Source organism: Mustelus asterias, chromosome 1 (assembly GCF_964213995.1).
Source record: "Mustelus asterias chromosome 1, sMusAst1.hap1.1, whole genome shotgun sequence".
In the NCBI taxonomy this organism is placed as follows: Eukaryota; Metazoa; Chordata; class Chondrichthyes; order Carcharhiniformes; family Triakidae; genus Mustelus; species Mustelus asterias.
In genome coordinates this window covers 13,582,851-13,600,489 of record NC_135801.1, presented here as the reverse complement: position 1 = coordinate 13,600,489, position 17,639 = coordinate 13,582,851, and the positions used below count along the sequence as shown (strand labels likewise).

At 43.8% G+C, this 17,639-nt stretch overlaps 1 protein-coding gene across 6 annotated transcripts in view; it reads right to left on the bottom strand.

Annotated features, from left to right (window-relative positions):
* wrn (WRN RecQ like helicase) overlaps window positions 1-17,639 on the bottom strand; it is a 120,909-nt gene that overhangs the window by 92,717 nt on the left and 10,553 nt on the right. For all 6 annotated transcript variants that reach the window (XM_078209606.1, XM_078209596.1, XM_078209577.1 and 3 more), the window contains exons 3-7: window positions 15,111-15,226; window positions 13,841-13,986; window positions 8,985-9,133; window positions 2,884-3,033; window positions 1,359-1,431 (exon numbers count right to left, since the gene is read on the bottom strand). In XM_078209606.1, the coding sequence (XP_078065732.1) occupies window positions 1,359-1,431; window positions 2,884-3,033; window positions 8,985-9,133; window positions 13,841-13,986; window positions 15,111-15,226 (634 nt within the window). The remainder of the gene's footprint in view (window positions 1-1,358; window positions 1,432-2,883; window positions 3,034-8,984; window positions 9,134-13,840; window positions 13,987-15,110; window positions 15,227-17,639) is intronic.

The following is a 17,639-nucleotide window of genomic DNA, read 5'->3' as shown; positions in this document are numbered from 1 at the left end:
ACTGTACACAATTCGCTAAGTGAGCAGTATTAACACAAACCCAAAGTCCTACTGCTCTGTACTACAGTAGTCGGGTCCCCACATGGCTTTCCCATGTTTTTTTAAAGGGTCTGTACCCTATTTGGGATAGAACATAATCAATCACTGGCATTCCATAACACTGCTAGCTTAATGCGCACCGAGGTAATTCTTCACATAAACAGCACCATTACGGGAGTGGTGTCCCCACATGTGCAGCACCCTAGAAATGAAATCCAGATGGTTTCTAATGAGAGAGATAATCATAATCAAGTTGGCAAATTCAGCCCTTCGAGCCTGCTCCGCCATTCAATCAGATCATGGCCGATCTCCCCCTGGTCTCCAATCCACCTCCCCACCAGCTCCCCATATCCCCTCATCCCTTTTTGATTAGAAATATATCTATCTCCTTCGCTGCTCTCTCTCACTTATTGTCAGCCACAGAAACAGTGGCACTTCGCATGTGGGAACCAGTCTTTTAAATGCATTATAACACAAACATAATTACAGATCCAATCCGAGGATATTCCCAATTCTATTAAGATAACACATGTTCATAAACAGTTTAAATTAATTACCACATGGCAGCCTGGCGGGGCAGGCTTGGTTATGTAGAAGGCTGCTTTCAAATGGAGCAGCAAGTTCACACAGCCCACCAAACTAACATTGTCACATGCGCTCAAGACACTTCTTATTGTAGCGATGGAAAGATGGTGTTTATTATTGTTGTTGGCATTAACAAGTAAATAGGAAAAAAAATGAAGCAAATAAAAAAAATTAAGAGTTTTTATCAAGCATTAGCCTTTTTCACTGAGGACGAACTACTTGCAGAGGGTGGAGAGTTTGTGGAACTTGCTGCCCCATAGCGCGGTGGAGTCTGAATCGTTGACTGGTTTCAAGAAGGAGATAGATATATTTCTAATAACAAAGGCATGAGGGGATATGGGGAACAGGTGGGGAGGTGGATTGGAGACCAGGGAGAGATCAGCCATGATCTGATTGTATGACGGAGCAGGCTCGAAGGGCTGAATTTGCCGACTTCTGCTTCTTGTTCCTCCGTTCGTTTGCATTGCACAAAGACAATGGCAATCTGACATAAACATCCAAAAGATAAGGTGAGAAAAGAGCTCTGGGTCCTTCAAACCTCACTGGAGTGTGCAACTGCAGCTGCTAGCAATGATAATTAGCGAGGGAGCCAAAAAAAACAGTGGGAAAAAAACCTGTGCCAATTTCGAGAAATTCCTTCCCAATGTTATAATGGAACTGAACCAGTTTAAGGAGATTTCGGTTACCAGGCTACGCATCTTTTGGGGAACTCGTCCAACCCAAACACAACCTACCATTTTCATTAAGAAACAGTTTTCCTCGGCTAATATCCAGACTGTTTAACATTTTGTATATTAGAAAACCAGCCTGGTGAAAGAAAAAGAAACACAAGTAAGTGCCATCTTCGTCAATTATAAAATACTACCACAGCAGCCCCTCTGATAACTCAGTCTTATTTTACCTTAGTGACAAGTGATAATGTCCTGTTTGGGGTCCTCAAAACAGCAAAACTTTTCACAGTAACTTCATTTACAGTGTTAATGTAAGCCTACTTGTGACACTAATAAATAAACTTAAACATACCATTGGGACAGAGTACATGAGCCCAAATGCAAAAGCATTATGCAACAAGAAATGTATATTTTTTAAAAACACAATGCATTTAATCGCTGGCATGTATAATGCTTGTTACAAGGCTCCAAAAAATACTTCATGAAATCAGATAATGTTTTAATTAAATCTTCTGAATTTCCCGATTGATATTCAAACAATAGCACTGTGTTATGAATATACTATACCGTGGCCAAGATGGCACTTACTCAATTAGGGACCAACTCTCCACAGTGCTGCTCTGAAACCAGCTGTTTGAAGGCATGCAAAGGCAGCCTGGACCAATTCCCCGCTCTCTGTTCTCAATTTTCTTCCCCTCACTCTGCTGATGTTCATGCTTTGCTATCTGGCCCACAACAGAACTAGCCTTAAAACCTCAACACATGGACAATCGTGGCCGCAACTTAACAAAGGTGCTGTAATACAACAGGGTCATTGCCTTTAACTTAAGGCACAATGTAGCGTTTTTTTAAAATATATTGCTTCCCTCGCTCTCTCTCTCTCCCCCCCCCACCCCCAACCTTCTTTTCCAAAACTCTCCAACACCAATCCCTGCAAATAGGGCACTTGGGTAAACCAGCCTCTGCTAATGACCTGCTTTAGCCCACATCATGAAGGTGTTGCAATTGATAATTCACACTCCAATCTCACCGTACCAGAAGGCAGTGCCCATCTTGGACACAGTGCCTTCCATCGAGGCACCAGAATTCAGAAGCAAGTCAAATGCGTGCAAAGTAAAGTTCTACAAATCTCCCAAATGGCTGCTGAGGCTGGGAATCAACTGAACATTTCGAAACTGAGATTGATAGGTTTTTGTCAGATAAGAGATTGAGACAGAACCATGGCGAATAGATGGAGTTGCGATACAGATCAGCCATGATTTAATTGAAGAGCAGAACAGGCAACAGAAGCTGAGTGCCTTACTTCTGTTCCTATGTAACACTAAGCAGCAAAGTATTACCATTAAGCTTCGTTTACTCCATTTACCTCTTTGTTATTTTAGTTTTTTTTAAAAAGGAAATTAAAATCCAATTAAAAATGTTATAAAACAGTACATAAAAGACATGTGAATTAACTAATTATTCGTGCAAACTTTACTGATTTTAAAAAGATCACTGAAGTCAAAGAGCTTTGCAATTAACCGATAAAAAACTGAAATAACAGCATTATAGGACTGGATATTGAGAGCTGAAGTTGACATGTACATACATAGGCATCAGTTGCTGCATATCGCTGCTGCTGATCACTGAGTGGAAATGTATCCCAGTCACTGCAGCGGACAGATGCATCCTTCCACAGCTGTTTTCCACAGAGATGCTTCACCAACCCATTCAGGCTCCACTGCTCTGCACATTTCAACTGCGACGTACCACAGGAGAACAGATTTTAGAACAGGAACAAATATTTCAACGGGCTTTGTATCACAATATCCATCTCAGGTTATAGCCTCAGGAAAAGAAACCTGAGCAGCCAACTTTAAAAATGTTGCACAGGCTTCTAGGAAGGAAGAATACCATTAGACCTCTAAAGATAACTAGAGTTCTACGTGATAGGTTATTGTAACAGTGCTGATCACCTCTCAGCTGCTTTACGGGAACACAGGAATTGGAAGGAGAAGACCATTCGGCCCTTTGAGCCTGTTCGGCCACTCACAGCTGATTTGACTGTGGCCTCAAGTGCTTTCGTGCCTGTCCCCCATAACCCCTGGCTGCCTTGTTTATCAAAATTCTGTCGACTATCTTGAATAAATTCAACGACCCAGCCTCCATTGCTTTCTGGGGAACAGCATTCCACAGACGAATGATCCTCGGGGAGAAAAGATTTCTGTTAAAAGGGAGAACTCTTATTCTTAAACTGTGTCCCTTAGTTCTAGTCCCTCCCACAAGTGGAAATATCTTCCCTGAATCTACCCTGTCAAAAGGTGCTACATAAATGTCAACATCGGCTTGTGTGACACTTTCCCTTCTAAATCAGGTTGCTATATATGTTTGAGTCCTCGAGGTAGGGCTGAAACCTAAGGCAACACCTCAGTGAGGATGGAGGCTTTGTGGCAGTGGGCAGTGTCCCTCTTGAAGAACATGGCCAAACAGGTTGATTATCAACCTGCAAAACCTTCCAGCATACACCAATAGCAGGCGAGAAGAGTGGGAGTGATTCCTAATCAGTCGTGTGATGGAAAGAAAGTTGGAGACTCTCCCATTGCTATCCAGACATATGCATGTAAAAGTAGCCGTTGCCACAGTAACTGCGACTCCAAGTGACGTGTAACACACCAGAGCACTGAGGATGTTATATTGGCCAAGGTGACATCGTTCAAATTAAATGTTAAACCTTCTGCCTACAAAAGATCCTTAGCCACAATTACAGTAAGAGCAATAGAGTTTTTCTGGAGTCCTGGTGGCAGAGTGGTTAGCACTGATACATGTATAAAGAGCAAGAGGGTTGCCAGGGAGAGGGTTGGCCCACTCAAGGACAGGGGAGAGAATCTATGCATGGAGCGAGAGGAAATGGGCGAGGTACTAAATGAGTACTTTGCGTCAGTATTCATCAAAGGGAAGGACTTGATGGATGTTGAATCTGGGGAAGGGTGTGTAGATAGTTTGAGTCATGTTGAGATCAAAAAGGAGGTGGTATTGGGGTTCTTGAGAAGCATTAAGATAGACAAGTCCCCAGGGCCTGATGGGATATATCCCAAAATACTGAGAGAGGCAAGGGAGGAAATTGCTGGGGCCTTGAGAGAAATCTTTGTATCCTCACTGGCTACAGGGGAGGTACAGAAAGAAGTTGTAGAAACTTGATGTCTGTGTCGATATGCGCAATCTTCTTGGAGATCCTCTCCACTTGGAGCCGGCAGTTTGCGGTGTCGATGGTAGCCATGATGTGGAGATGCTGGATCCCAGTCCAACGCCGGCATCTCCATATGCAGGGGAGGTCCCAGAGGATTGTAGAGTAGCCAATGATGTTCCTTTGTTTAAGAAGGGTAGCAAGAATAATTCAGATAATTACAGGCCGGTGAGCCTTACATCAGTGGTAGGAAAATTATTGGAGAGGATTCTTAGAGACAGGATTTACTCCCACTTGGAAATAAGTGGACTTATTATGGTCCATGGTTTTGTGAAGGGGAGGTCATGTCTCACTAACTTGATCGAGTTTTTCGAGGAAGTGACAAAGATGATTGATGAGGGTAGGGCAGTGGATGTTGTCTACATGGACTTCAGTAAAGCCTTTGACAAGGTCCCTCATGGCAGACCGGTGCAGAAGGTGAAGTCGCATAGGATCAGATGTGAGCTGGCAAGGTGGATACAGAACTGGCTCAGTCATAGAAGACAGAGGATAGCAGTGGAAGGGTGTGTTTCTGAATGGAGGGTTGTGACAAGTGACGTTCCTCAGGGATCAGTGCTGGGACCTTTACTGTTCATAATATATATATAAATGATTTGGAAGAAAATGTAACTGGTTTGATTAGTAAGTTTGCGGATTTGCGGATTGCGACGAGGGCTGTCAGAGGATACAGCAGGATATCGATCAGTTGGAGATTTGGACTGAGAGATGGCAGATGGAGTTTAATCTGGACAAATATGAGGTAATGCATTTTGGAAGGTCTAATAAAGATAGGAAATATACAGTAAATGGCAGAACCTTTAAGAGTATTGATAGGCAGAGGGATCTGGGTGTACAGGTACACAGGTCACTGAGAGTGGCAATGCAGATGGAGAAGGTAGTCAAGAAGGCATACGGCATGCTTGCCTTCATCGGCCGGGGCACTGAGTTTTAAAATTGGCAAGTCATGTTACAGCTTTATAGAACCTTAGTTAGGCCTCACTTGAAATGTCATGTTCAATTCTGATCGCCACACTACCAGAAGGATGTAGAGGCTTTGGAGAGGGTACAGAAAAGATTTACCAGGATGTCACGTGGCACAGAGGGCATTAGCTACGAGGAGAGGTTGGAGAAACTTGGTTTGTTCTCACTGGAACGATGGAGGTTGAGGGGCGACCTAATAGAAATCTACAAGATTATGAGGGGCATGGACAGAGTGGATAGTCAGAAGCTTTTTCCCAGGTGGAAGAGTCAATTACTAGGGGCCATAGGTTTAAGGTGCGAGGGGCAAGGTTTAAAGGAAATGTACGAGGCAAGTTTTTTTACAGAGGGTGGTGGGTGCCTGGAACTCGCTGCAGGGGGAGCTAGTGGAAGCAGATACGATAGTGAGTTTCAAGGGGCATCTGGACAAATACATGAATAGGATGGGAATAGAGTGATATGGTCCCCGGAAGGGTAGGGGGTTTTAGTTCAATCGGGCAGCATAGTCGGTGGAGGCTTGGAGGGCCGAAGGGCCTGTTTCTGTGCTGTAAATTTCTTTGTTCTTTTGTTCACTGCTGCCTCACAGTGCCAGGGACCGAGATTCGATTCCGGCCTTGGGTGACTGTCTGTGTAGAGTCTGCACGTTCTCCCCATGTCTGCTTGGGTTTCCTCCAGGTGCTCCGGTTTCCTCCCACAATCCAAAGCTGTACGGGTTAGGTGGATTGGCCATGCTAAACTGCCCTTGACAGTAAGGGGAATCAACAGGGTAAATACGTGGGGTTATGGGGATAGGGCCTGGGTGGGATTGTTGTCAGTGCAGGCTCAATGGGCTGAATGGCCTCCTTCTGCACTGTAGGGATTCTATTCTATGATAAATTCCTCAATCCCAACATCACACAAAAAAAACGATGATTTATCTCATTGCAATTTATGGAGTCATTGCTATGTGCAAAAATTGGCTTCCTATCTAACAGTGACTGCACTTCAAAAATAATTCATTGACTTTGCAGCACTTCAGAATGTCCTGAAGATATGAAAGTTTAGAACATAATTGCAAGATCTTTCTTTTCAAAGTTTGCTGTTAGATCTTTGCATTGATAGCGCAACTGAAAGGAAGTATTTTAGCTGACTTCACCACAGGAAGCGGTGATATGCTATTAACAGTGGAAGACACAAACAACATGCCAAAAATTGATGACAGGAAGGCTATGGCAGGTGAGGACCTAGAAACTATCATCATCACGAAAGAGGTAGTGTTGGGCAAGCTAATGGGGCTAAAGGCAGACAAGTCTCCTGGCCCTGATGGAATGCATCCCAGGGTACTAAAAGATGGCGGGGGAAATAGCAAATGCACTAGTGGTAATTTACCAAAATTCGCTGGACTCTGGGGTGGTTCCCACAGATCGGAAAACAGCAAATGTGACGCCACTGTTTAAAAAAGGAGGTAGACAAAAGGCGGGTAACTATAGGCCGGTTAGCTTAACTTCTGTAGGAGGGAAAATGCTTGAATCTATCATCAAGGAAGAAATAGCGAGACATCTGGATATAAATTGTCCCATTGGTAAGATGCAGCATGGGTTCATGAAGGGAAGGTCATATTTGACTAATTTGGTAGAATTCTTTGAGAACATTACATGCACAGTGGACAATGGGGAACCTGTGCATGTGGTTTATCTAGATTTCCAGAAGGCATTGCTGCACAAGATAAAGGAGCACGGTGTTACGGGTAATGTATTAGTAGGGCTAGAGGATTGGTTAACTAACAGAAAGCAAAGAGTGGGGGAAAATGGGTGTTTTTCTAATTGGCGATCAGTGACTAGTGGTGTGCCTCAGGGATCAGTGTTGGGACCACAATTGTTTTCGATTTGCATAGATGATTTGGAATTGGGGACCAAGTGTAGTGTGTCAAAATTCGCAGATGGCACTAAGATGAGTGGCAGAGCAAAGTGTGCAGAGGACACTGAAAGTCTGCAAAGGGATATAGATAGTCTAAGTGAGTGGGCGAGGGTCTGACAGATGGAGTACAATGTTGGTAAATGTGAGGTCATCCATTTTGGTAGGAATAACAGTAAAATGGATTATTTAAATGGTAAAATATTGCAGCATGCTGCTGTGCAGAGGGACCTGGGTGTCCTTGTGCAAGAATCACAAGGAGTTGGTTTGCAGGTGCAACAGGTAATTAAGAAGGCAAATTGAATTTTGTCCTTCATTGCTAGAGGGATGGAGTTTAAAAACAGCAAGGTTATGTTGCAGATGTATAAGATGCTGGTGAGGCCACACCTAGAGTACTGTGTACAGTTTTAGTATCCTTACTTGAGAAAGGATATACTGGCACTGGAGGGGGTGCAGAGGAGATTCACTAGGTTAATTCCAGAGTTGAGAGGGTTGGCTTATGAGGAGAGACTGAGTAGACTGGGGCTATACTCATTGGAATTCAGAAGAATGAGGGGAGACCTTATAGAAACATATAAGGTATGAAGGGAATAGAGAAGATAGAAGCAGGGAAGTTGTTTCCACTGGCAAATGAAACTAGAAATAAGGGGGAGCAGATTTAGGACTGAGTTGAGGAGGAACTTCTTCACACAAAGGGTTGCAAATCTGTGGAATTCCCTGCCCAGTGAAGCAGTTGAGGCTACCTCATTAAATGTTTTTATGGCAAGGATAGATAAATTTTTGAACAGTAAAGGAATTAAGGGTTATGGTGGGCGGGTAGGCAAGTGGAGCAGAGTTCACGAAAAGATCAGCCATGATCTTATTGAATGGCGGAGCAGGCTCAAGGGGCCAGATGGCCTTCGCCTGCTCCTAGTTCTTATGTTCTTATTAAGTCAGCAAAAGTGAAACTTGGAAACAGTTAATTTAGAAGAATCAGGACTTTATGGTGAGATGAGAGCTGGAGTGCTTCATAGAATAGAAATCATAGAAACCCTACAGTGCAGAAGGAGGCCATTCGGCCCATCGAGTCTGCACAGACCACAATCCCACCCAGGCCCTACCCCCACATATTTACCCACTAATCCCTCTAACCTACGCATCTCAGGACTCGAAGGGGCAATTTTTAACCTGGCCAATCCACCTAACCCGCACATCTTTGGACTGTGGGAGGAAACCGGAGCACCCGGAGGAAACCCACGCAGACACGAGGAGAATGTGCAAACTCCACACAGACAGTGACCCGAGCCGGGAACCGAACCCGGGACCCTGGAGCTGTGAAGCAGCAGTGCTAACCATTGTGCTACCGTGCCGCCCTAACACTGCTTAACACTGGTCCAGGTGAATGCACATGTGAAGTGCCTATCTGGTAATCGGGATCTGTTTTTGCTAATTAAACATCATTGGTTTCCACAGTAAAATCTGAAAAAATACTTAAATATCTTTCTTAAAAAGGAACGCCTGGCTTACAATCGATTCAATTAACTATCTCTGTTCTCAGAAGGCTTCAGGTTTCCAGATCTCGGATCATTGACATTTTAATCCACAGTAAAATACAAAATGAGTAAGGTTTTATCTACCTTTCGATTAGCCACATCAGCTAGTTCCACAAAACTTTTGAGTTTAATGTCATAGTCTCTCATCAGTTTCCAATGGTCTCCTTCAATTCCGACGCCAACTTTTTTAACTGCCTCATCTTCCAATAACCTTTTGAGTCCACTTGGAAATCCTGAAACCAAATTTAAGTTTTTTTTAAAGTTTATTTATTATTGCTGCAAGTAGGCTTACATTAACACTGGAATGAAGTTACTGTGAAAATCCCCTAGTCGCCACACTCCGGCACCTGTTCGGGTACACTGAGGGAGAATTTAGCATGGCCAATGCATCTAGCCAGCACGTCTTTCAGACTGTGGGAGGAAACCGGAGCTCCCGGAGGAAACCCACGCAGACATGGGGGAGAATGTGCAGACTCCGCACGGACAGTTACCCAAGCCGGGAATCGAACCCAAGTCCCTGGCACTGTGAGGCAGCAGTGCTAACCACTGTGCCACCGTGCCGTCCCAAATTTGCATCGTCAATAGAGATTCAACTCCTCTGGTAAATGGCAAATATCGCCTAGAGCCGGGCTGCTCAGTCAGGGGTCTGTGATCCCCTTGGGGCCCACAAGAGGTTTTCAAGGGTTTCAGGAACAAAACCTTTTAAAAGTTCCATTCTGCAATCAGAGTCAACAAGCTAAAATGAGCGAGAATGATTGCTACTGTCAGTGGTGCCCTGTTTATTACTAAGAATGAAAACTCAAAATCAGCTATATGTTTCTTTTAAAAAAGAAAATGCTGGAAAATCTCAGCAAGTCTGGCAGCATCTGTAAGGAGAGAAAAGAGCTGACGTTTCGAGTCCAGATGACCCTTTGTCAAAGCTAAAAGGCATAGAAAGTGGGAGATATTTATACTGCAGGGTGAGGGAATGAAAGATGAGTCATAGCCACAGAAACCAGGGGAAAAGATTGGTAATAGCTGTCCACAGAGAGAATAAAAGGTGTGAATGGCCAAACGCAGAGAAACTGTAAGCTGTGATCGATGAGAGGGGGGGGGGGGGGGGGGGGGAGATGATCGATGGGGGGGGGGGGGGCAAGGTAGAATGTAGCAAAGGGGAAGCAGGAGGGAGAAAAGGGAAGGGGGATAAAGTAGGGGAAAAGAGTGGGGGAGGAAGAAAAATGAAGAAAGACAATAAACAAAAGGTAGAGAACAGTAAAAAATTAAATAAAATAGAATGAAAACAAAGGGGGCCGAGATTGGGTAGAGCAAATCATCTGAAGTTGGAGAGGATTTGCTCTACCCCACCTCGGCCCCCTTTGTTTTCATTCTATTTTATTTAATTTTTTACTGTTCTCTACCTTTTATTTCTTTATGGTCTTTCTTCATTTTTCTTTTTCCCCCCCCCACTCTTTCCTTCCCCCTACTTCACCCCCCTTTCCCTTACTTTTTTGTCCCCCCCCCGCTTCCCCTTTTCTACATTCCACCTCTGTTCCATTCCTCCCGTCCCCCAACATCTCCATCTGTCACAGTTTACAGCTTCTCTGCTGTTTGGCCATTCACACCCTTTATTCTCTCTGTTGGCAGCCAGTAGCAGTCTTTTCCCCTGGTTTCTGTGGCTATGACTCATCTTTCATTCCCTCCCCCTGCAGTGTAAATATCTCCCACTTTCTATACCTTTTAGCTTTGACAAAGGGTCATCTGGACTCGAAACGTCAGCTCTTTTCTCTCCTTACAGATGCTGCCAGACCTGCTGAGATTTTCCAGCATTTTCTCTTTTGGTTTCAGATTCCAGCATCTGCAGTAATTTTCTTTTATATCTGTTTCTTTTACCCATCGCCAAAAAAATGGTTTGATTTGATTTATTATTGTCTAATGTATTGATATACAGTATTTCTTGTGCACCATACAGACAAAGCATACCATTCATAGAGTAGACAGGGGAGAAGGAAAAGAGAGGGTGCAGAATGCAGTGTTACAATCATATAAGAGGTAGGGTATAGTTTTAAAAGCATAGAATGAGAGTAAAGATAGAATTAGAGGGTATGCTGGGGACAGCTCGCAAGAAATCATCACGCTCCAGCGCCATCTTGAATTACACTAATCACAGAATTACAAAATCAGTACAGCACAGAGGGCGCCATTTGGTCCACGTGATACCACGTGCTGATTGTTAGAGGAGAGGTATGAGAGCCTGCCCCCTCTCCTCCCCCAATCTATTAGTGAGAATTGACAGCAGGTTATTTTCCCAGTTGGCCATGTGACACACACTCTCCTGCCACCATGTTTCAATGTGGGAAGAACAACAACAGATGGAATTTGTTTTTTATTATGCTGGGAACACTCAGCAGGTCTAGCAGCATCTTTGGAGGCACAGAGTTAATGTTTCATGTCAATGATCTCTCATCGAAACTGGGAATAGTGAGAAATATAATGTTTTGTAAAGTCAGAGAGTCATAGAGGTATACAGCACTGAAAAAGGCCATTCAGCCCATCGCGTCTGCACCAGTCAAAGGCAAACCACCTGACAATTCTAATCCCATTTCCCAGCACTTGACCCTTTGGCCCAGCACATAGCCTTTATGCCCTGGCATCGCAAGTTTACATCTAAATACTTCTTGCATGTTACGACGATCTTTGCCTCCACCACCCTTTCAGGCAGTGAGTTCCAGACTTCCTTTGGGTGAAAATGTTTTTCCACACATCCCCTTACGTTAAATCTATATCCGGTAGACATTGATCCCAGCACCAAGGGGAAAAGTTTCTCTCTATCTACTCTAACTATGCTCCTCATAGTTTTATACATCTCAATCATGTCCCCCCTCAGTCTCCTCTGCTCCAAGGAAAACAACCCCAGTCTATCCAATCTCACTTCATAGCTAAAACTCTCCAGCCCAGGCAACATCCCTGGTAAATCTCCTCTGCACCCTTTCCAGTGCTATCACATACCTCCTGTAACGTGGATTCCAGATCTGCACATAATAATCTAGCTGTGGCCTAACCAATGTTTTATACAGTTCAGCACAACCTCCCTGCTCTTAAACTCTATGCCTCAGTTAATAAAGGCAAAATTAACATATACCTTCTTAACCACCTTATACACCTGTCCTGTTACTTTAAGGGACCGGTGGACATTCACATCAAGCTCCTCCGATCCTCGGTGGCCCAGGGTCCTGCTGATCATCATGTATTCCCTTGCCTTGTTTGTCCTGCCAAAGAGCGTCACCTCATACTTAGCTGGATTGAATTCCATTTGCCACTGATCAGCCCATCGATATCCTCCTGTAATCTAAGGCTATCCTCCTCACTATTTATCACCCCACCAATTTTCCTATCATAGGTAAGTTGGTGGTGCGGGGCCAAAGGGAACAGTAATGGGACAACAAACATAGGATTCATCTGGAGGTAGAATGGTAAATGGCTGCTTTCCAAAAGCAAGAGTAAAATCAAGCCCCTGCAGAGAAAAGTGAAACAAAGAGGAAGCAGAGGTTACAGTCTAAGGTGGTTCAACTCAATGCTGAGTCACTCACATGAGGAGTGGGCGGCACGGTAGCACACTAGTTAGCACTGCTGCCTCACAGCACCAGGGACCCGAGTTCGAGTCCCGGCTTGGGTCACTGTCTGCGTGGCGTTTGCACATTCTCCCCATGTCTGCATGGGTTTCCTCCGGGTGCTCCAGTTTCTTCCCACAGTCCAGAGGTATGCAGGTTAGGTGGATTGGCCATGCTAAAATTGCCCCGTAGTGTCAGGGGGTCTAGCTAGGGTAAATGCATGGGGTTATGGGAAGAGGGCCTGGGTGGGATTGTGGTTGGTGCAGACTCGAAGGGCCGAATGGCCTCCTTCTGCACTGTAGGGATTGTATGGATTGTATGATTCTATGAAAGTTGACCGTTCATATTTTGTGTTCTTAAATAAAGGTTGTTTTGATAAAAGTTTCCTAGTCGGTCACTGGCATCATACCTGGAGTGAACCAACTTATGCTCACCCTAATGTCAAAATCAAATGTAAAAGTTAGGGTCTAGGCTAACTTCAGCCTTGGTGTTTCTGATCATTTATTACCATCGAATTCGCTGCTGCAACATTTACTGTCTCTAACAATTAGAAGAGGGAGAATGTTGTATCTGGACATGGATCAAGATTGGCACAATCTGGCTGCTAATCAAACAACTTACATTTATACAGCAGTTTTAACCTTCCGAATTGCATCCCTTGGACAGAGGTTAGCCAGGCAGCACTGGAATAGTCACATTGGAGTGTATCAATGGTGAGGACTGTATAAGAATAGATGGGTTAGGTTTGATGGGCTTAAAGATCTTTTGTTACACTGAAATTTATGAACGTCCTTCATAAGCCATGCTAGAATTTTCAAGTGTGTGGATGTTAGATGAAGATGGGATTGGACTCAGCTGTTAAACAATTTGCTCGCACTCTTCGTCCAGTTAACAAAACAAAAGCAAAATACTGCGGATGCTGGAATCTGAAACAAAGTAAGAAGTTTAACAACACCAGGTTAAAGTCCAACAGGTTTATTTGGCAGCAAAAGCCACACCTTTGGCTTTTGTGGCTTTTGCGACCAAATAAACCTGTTGGACTTTAACCTGGTGTTGTTAAACTTCTTACTGTGTTTACCCCAGTCCAACGCCGGCATCTCCACATCATCTGAAACAAAGACAGAACAACAGGGCTGCTCTGACAAAGGGTCATCCAGACTCAAAAAGTTGGCTCTATTCTCTCTCTCCACAAATGCTGTCAGATCTGCTGAGATTTTCCAGCATTTTCTGTTTTTGCATACAGGAAGAACAGTTACTTCTGTGAGAGGCCAAAAGGTTACCACCACCCACTCGCCTGCCTTTGTGAGAGAGAAAGGGAAATAAATGAATAATAGAAACATATCAAGCCCCAACCTGACATGGAAGAGATGTGAAACAGGTAGCACTTGTTCTCAGAGGCACACAGCTGAATAAGTGCGACTTTTCCAACCTTTCCCTTCACATATGTTGGAGCCCACTCGATGTCAAACCCAATGGCTGATTCCTTTGCAATAGAATACCTAAAGCAAAACAGAAATGATACTTCATTCAATAAATGGCTGGCATTTATTATCTGTAAATATTAAAAATCTAAAATTAAAATCTACAGTTCTGCAAGAGAGAAACTGATCCCTAAGGACCACCTCTTTGAAGATTAAAACTGTTCAGAAAAATAACTAACCTTCACATATATGTCATTTAATTTTTATTACAATTCCAACAGTGCAAGAAATGTGAATTATTAACACCCAGGTCTTCTCCTATAGATGAAAGAGCTGTCCGTTTGTGAAGGGAGAGAGAGAACGAAATAGCATGTTGCACAACCTAACCTGCACATTTTTGGACACTAAGGGGCAATTTAGCATGGCCAATCCACCTAACCGGTACATCTTTGGACTGTGGCAGGAAACCGGAGCATCCAGAGGAAACCCACGCAGACACGTGGGGAGAATGTGCAGACTCCTCACAGACAGTCACCCAAGGCCGGAATTGAACCTGGGTCACTGGCGCCGTGAGGCAGCAGTGCTAATCTCTGTGCCACCGTGCCGTCCACCAATCTTTTATTTGTCCTTTTCTGGTCTCCACCAGATGGTTCCCAAAAAACCTGCTCCCATTCCTGCATCAGTGCCAGTCACCTCAGACAACAATTACAAATAATGATAGCGCATATGATTTTCTTAAATGTTCTGGGAGAAAACAATCCACTTTTGATTGATAAAAGCAAATTACCGCAGGAAGCTGGAATCTGAAAACAAAAGAGAAAATGCTGGAAAATCTCAGCAGGTCTGGCAGCATCGGTAAGGAGAGAAAAGAGCTGACGTTTTGAGTCCAGCCGACCCTTTGGCAAAGCTGGACTCGAAACGTCAGCTCTTTTCTCTCCTCACAGATGCTGCCAGACGTGCTGAGATTTTCCAGCATCATCTCTTTTGGCTCCATTTTTGATTGCTAAGTCTCCGCAGGGTAGAGATTGATTGATATCACCAGTGTGTGAGAATGAGCAACTCTTCATGAACCAAACCTTGGAAACAACAACTAAGCGGCAATTTAGCACCAATCAATGTGCTTTATCCAAATCACATACAAGAAATATAGAGGTATTCAGTTTAGTCAGAGACACAATATAGCTCACTTTCGTAAATCTTACCTTAAATCTTCCGCTAGGAAAGAACAGTCATTGGCTTCATAACTGCAGATAATGGACCCAGGAAAATCCAAGAAGGGAAGTCTGTCCTCCAGAGCATTTTTCTTGATACAAGAAACCTTGAAAACAAGAAAACAATTTTTTCCCCCTCTAGCATGCGGGTACAGCAAGTATTTAGGAAAGCTAATACAATGTTGTTATTTATTACAAGGAGAACTGAATACAAAAATAGAGAGGTTATGCTTCATTTATATAGAGAGCTATTGAGACCACATCTGGAGTACTGTGTACAGTATTGGTCACCCTACTTAAGGAAGCATGTAAATGAGTTGGAAGCAGGTCAAAGAAGGTTTACCAGACTAACACCTGGAATGGGTGGGTTGTCTTATGAGAAAGGTTGGACGGGCTAAGCTTATATCCGTTGGAGTTTAGAAGAGTAAGAGGTGACTTGATTAAAACGTATAAAATCCTGAGTGGCCTTAACAGGGTAGATGTAAAGAGGATGTTTCCTATTGTGGGAGATACTAGAACTAAGAGTCACTGTTTAAAAATAAGGGGTTGCTCGTTTAAAATGGAGGTGAGGCGAAATGTTTTTATTCAGAGAATTGTGGGTCTTTGGAGCTCTCTTCCTAAAGAGCTGATGGAAACAGAATCTTTGAATATTTTTTAAGGCAGAGGTGGATAGATTCTTGGTAAGCAAGGAGGTGATGGGTTATCAGGGGTCGGCAGGATGCAGGTTTAAGGTTACTGTCAGATCAGTCATGATTTTTAAGTGGCAGAGTAAGCTCAAAGGGCTAAATGACCTACTCCCATCCCTTGTTCGTATGCTCATGTGTTTAAATGGACATCTACTTCGCATGCCGTCCAATGAAACGGTACCTTGTATTGTGGAGTTATACTAATCCACTGTCTCACACAGCAGGTTCCATACTGTGATTCCCTACACAGTAAATTCTACTCTGAGCTGCCATAACTGGGTAGCAAATTCCAAAAGGAAAGAGAGAGAGTTGATTTTACACTTCAGCTTCAGTTGACTCGTGCAAACTTCTCTTCTTCCAAACTGCAGCTCAAATAAACAACGGTAGCAAATGGCTGGGGAAAGGGTGTCTGCTTCGTCAATAGTAGAATAATTCACGGTTGCAAAGGGATGTAGCCCAGCATAAGATTCCAGAAACGACGGTGAAGTTGTTGGGGAATTGATTAAATCACAGACAGTTGCAGAAACTGTTCTCTTTCGGGAGTACTAAGTTTCTCCCCATCAACAACACCTCAGTTTTCACCAACTGTTGCTTTCAAGTGTAGGGACTCTGCTCCTTTCAACCCCCTAATGCTGAAGGAAATTTCCACCATTCCTAGACAAGTTAACTAGATTTGTGGAGGAGGATTTAAACTAAATTGAATCGGTACAGATAATAATTTGCAGGGCCATTGGAGATAGACAGACTGGACTGCTCTGCAGAGGGCCGGTATGGATTCAATGGGTCGAGTGGCTCCTTTTCTGTCTGGCTCTCTCTACATGTTAAGGAGTGTAACAAACACAATTGGTGAACTAGAATCCTTGATTCATTTGGTTGTAACTAGGTCAGAAGCACCAACAAAGATTCTCAGGGACAATACATTAAGATGGGAGAGGAAAGGAAGGAAAGTACTAGTAGCAGAGGTAATTTGGAGCAATATCATAGCAATAAAATGTAAGGAACTAAACAGGCATGTGGACCATGCAAATTTCCTGTGCACTGAGCTGAAGAGTGAATAAGAGATGAATCACATTCCTGGGAGCTCATTACTAACTATAGTACATCAAGCCGATCAAAAGTTCAGTTGTGATGATCGTAGGCAGATGCTATAAGTCATAGAATCACCATAGAATCCCTACAGTGCAGAAGGAGGCCATTCGACCCATCGAGCCTGCTCTGACAACAATCCTACCCAGACCCTATCCTTGTAACCCCATGTATTTACCCTACTAATCCCCCTGACACTCAGAGGCAATTTACCATGGCCAATCAACCTAACCCACACATCTTTGGACTGTGGGAGGAAACTGGAGCACCCGAAGAAAACCCACACAGACATGGGGAGAATGTGCAAACTCCACACAGACAGTGACCCGAGGCCGGAATCGAACCCGGGTCCCTGGTGCTGTGAGGCAACAATGCTAACCACTGTGCCACCCTTTGCCGAATAGGAAAAGTTGTTGGGGTCTGGTCTGGCTTCCTCATATAACCTGGGGTTCTGGTCCAATACCCTAACACAGTCAACACAATGGGTTTTATAGAGTTCAGGAGTTGAAACTTAAATTCTGGCTGGCTCCAGAAAAAAAAACTTCCAGATTAGCATTAAAAACCCAAATGGTTCACTAACACCTTTCAGAGATGGAAACTTGCTATAACTAACCCACTCTAGCCTCAGTGTGGCTACAGTTCCACACCATTGACTGTTCATGCTTCTAAAGTTATATAAGCAATCGCTTCAAGGAGGGGCAGCTAGGGATAGGCAATTAATATTACCTTGTCAACTTCCCAAAATTTT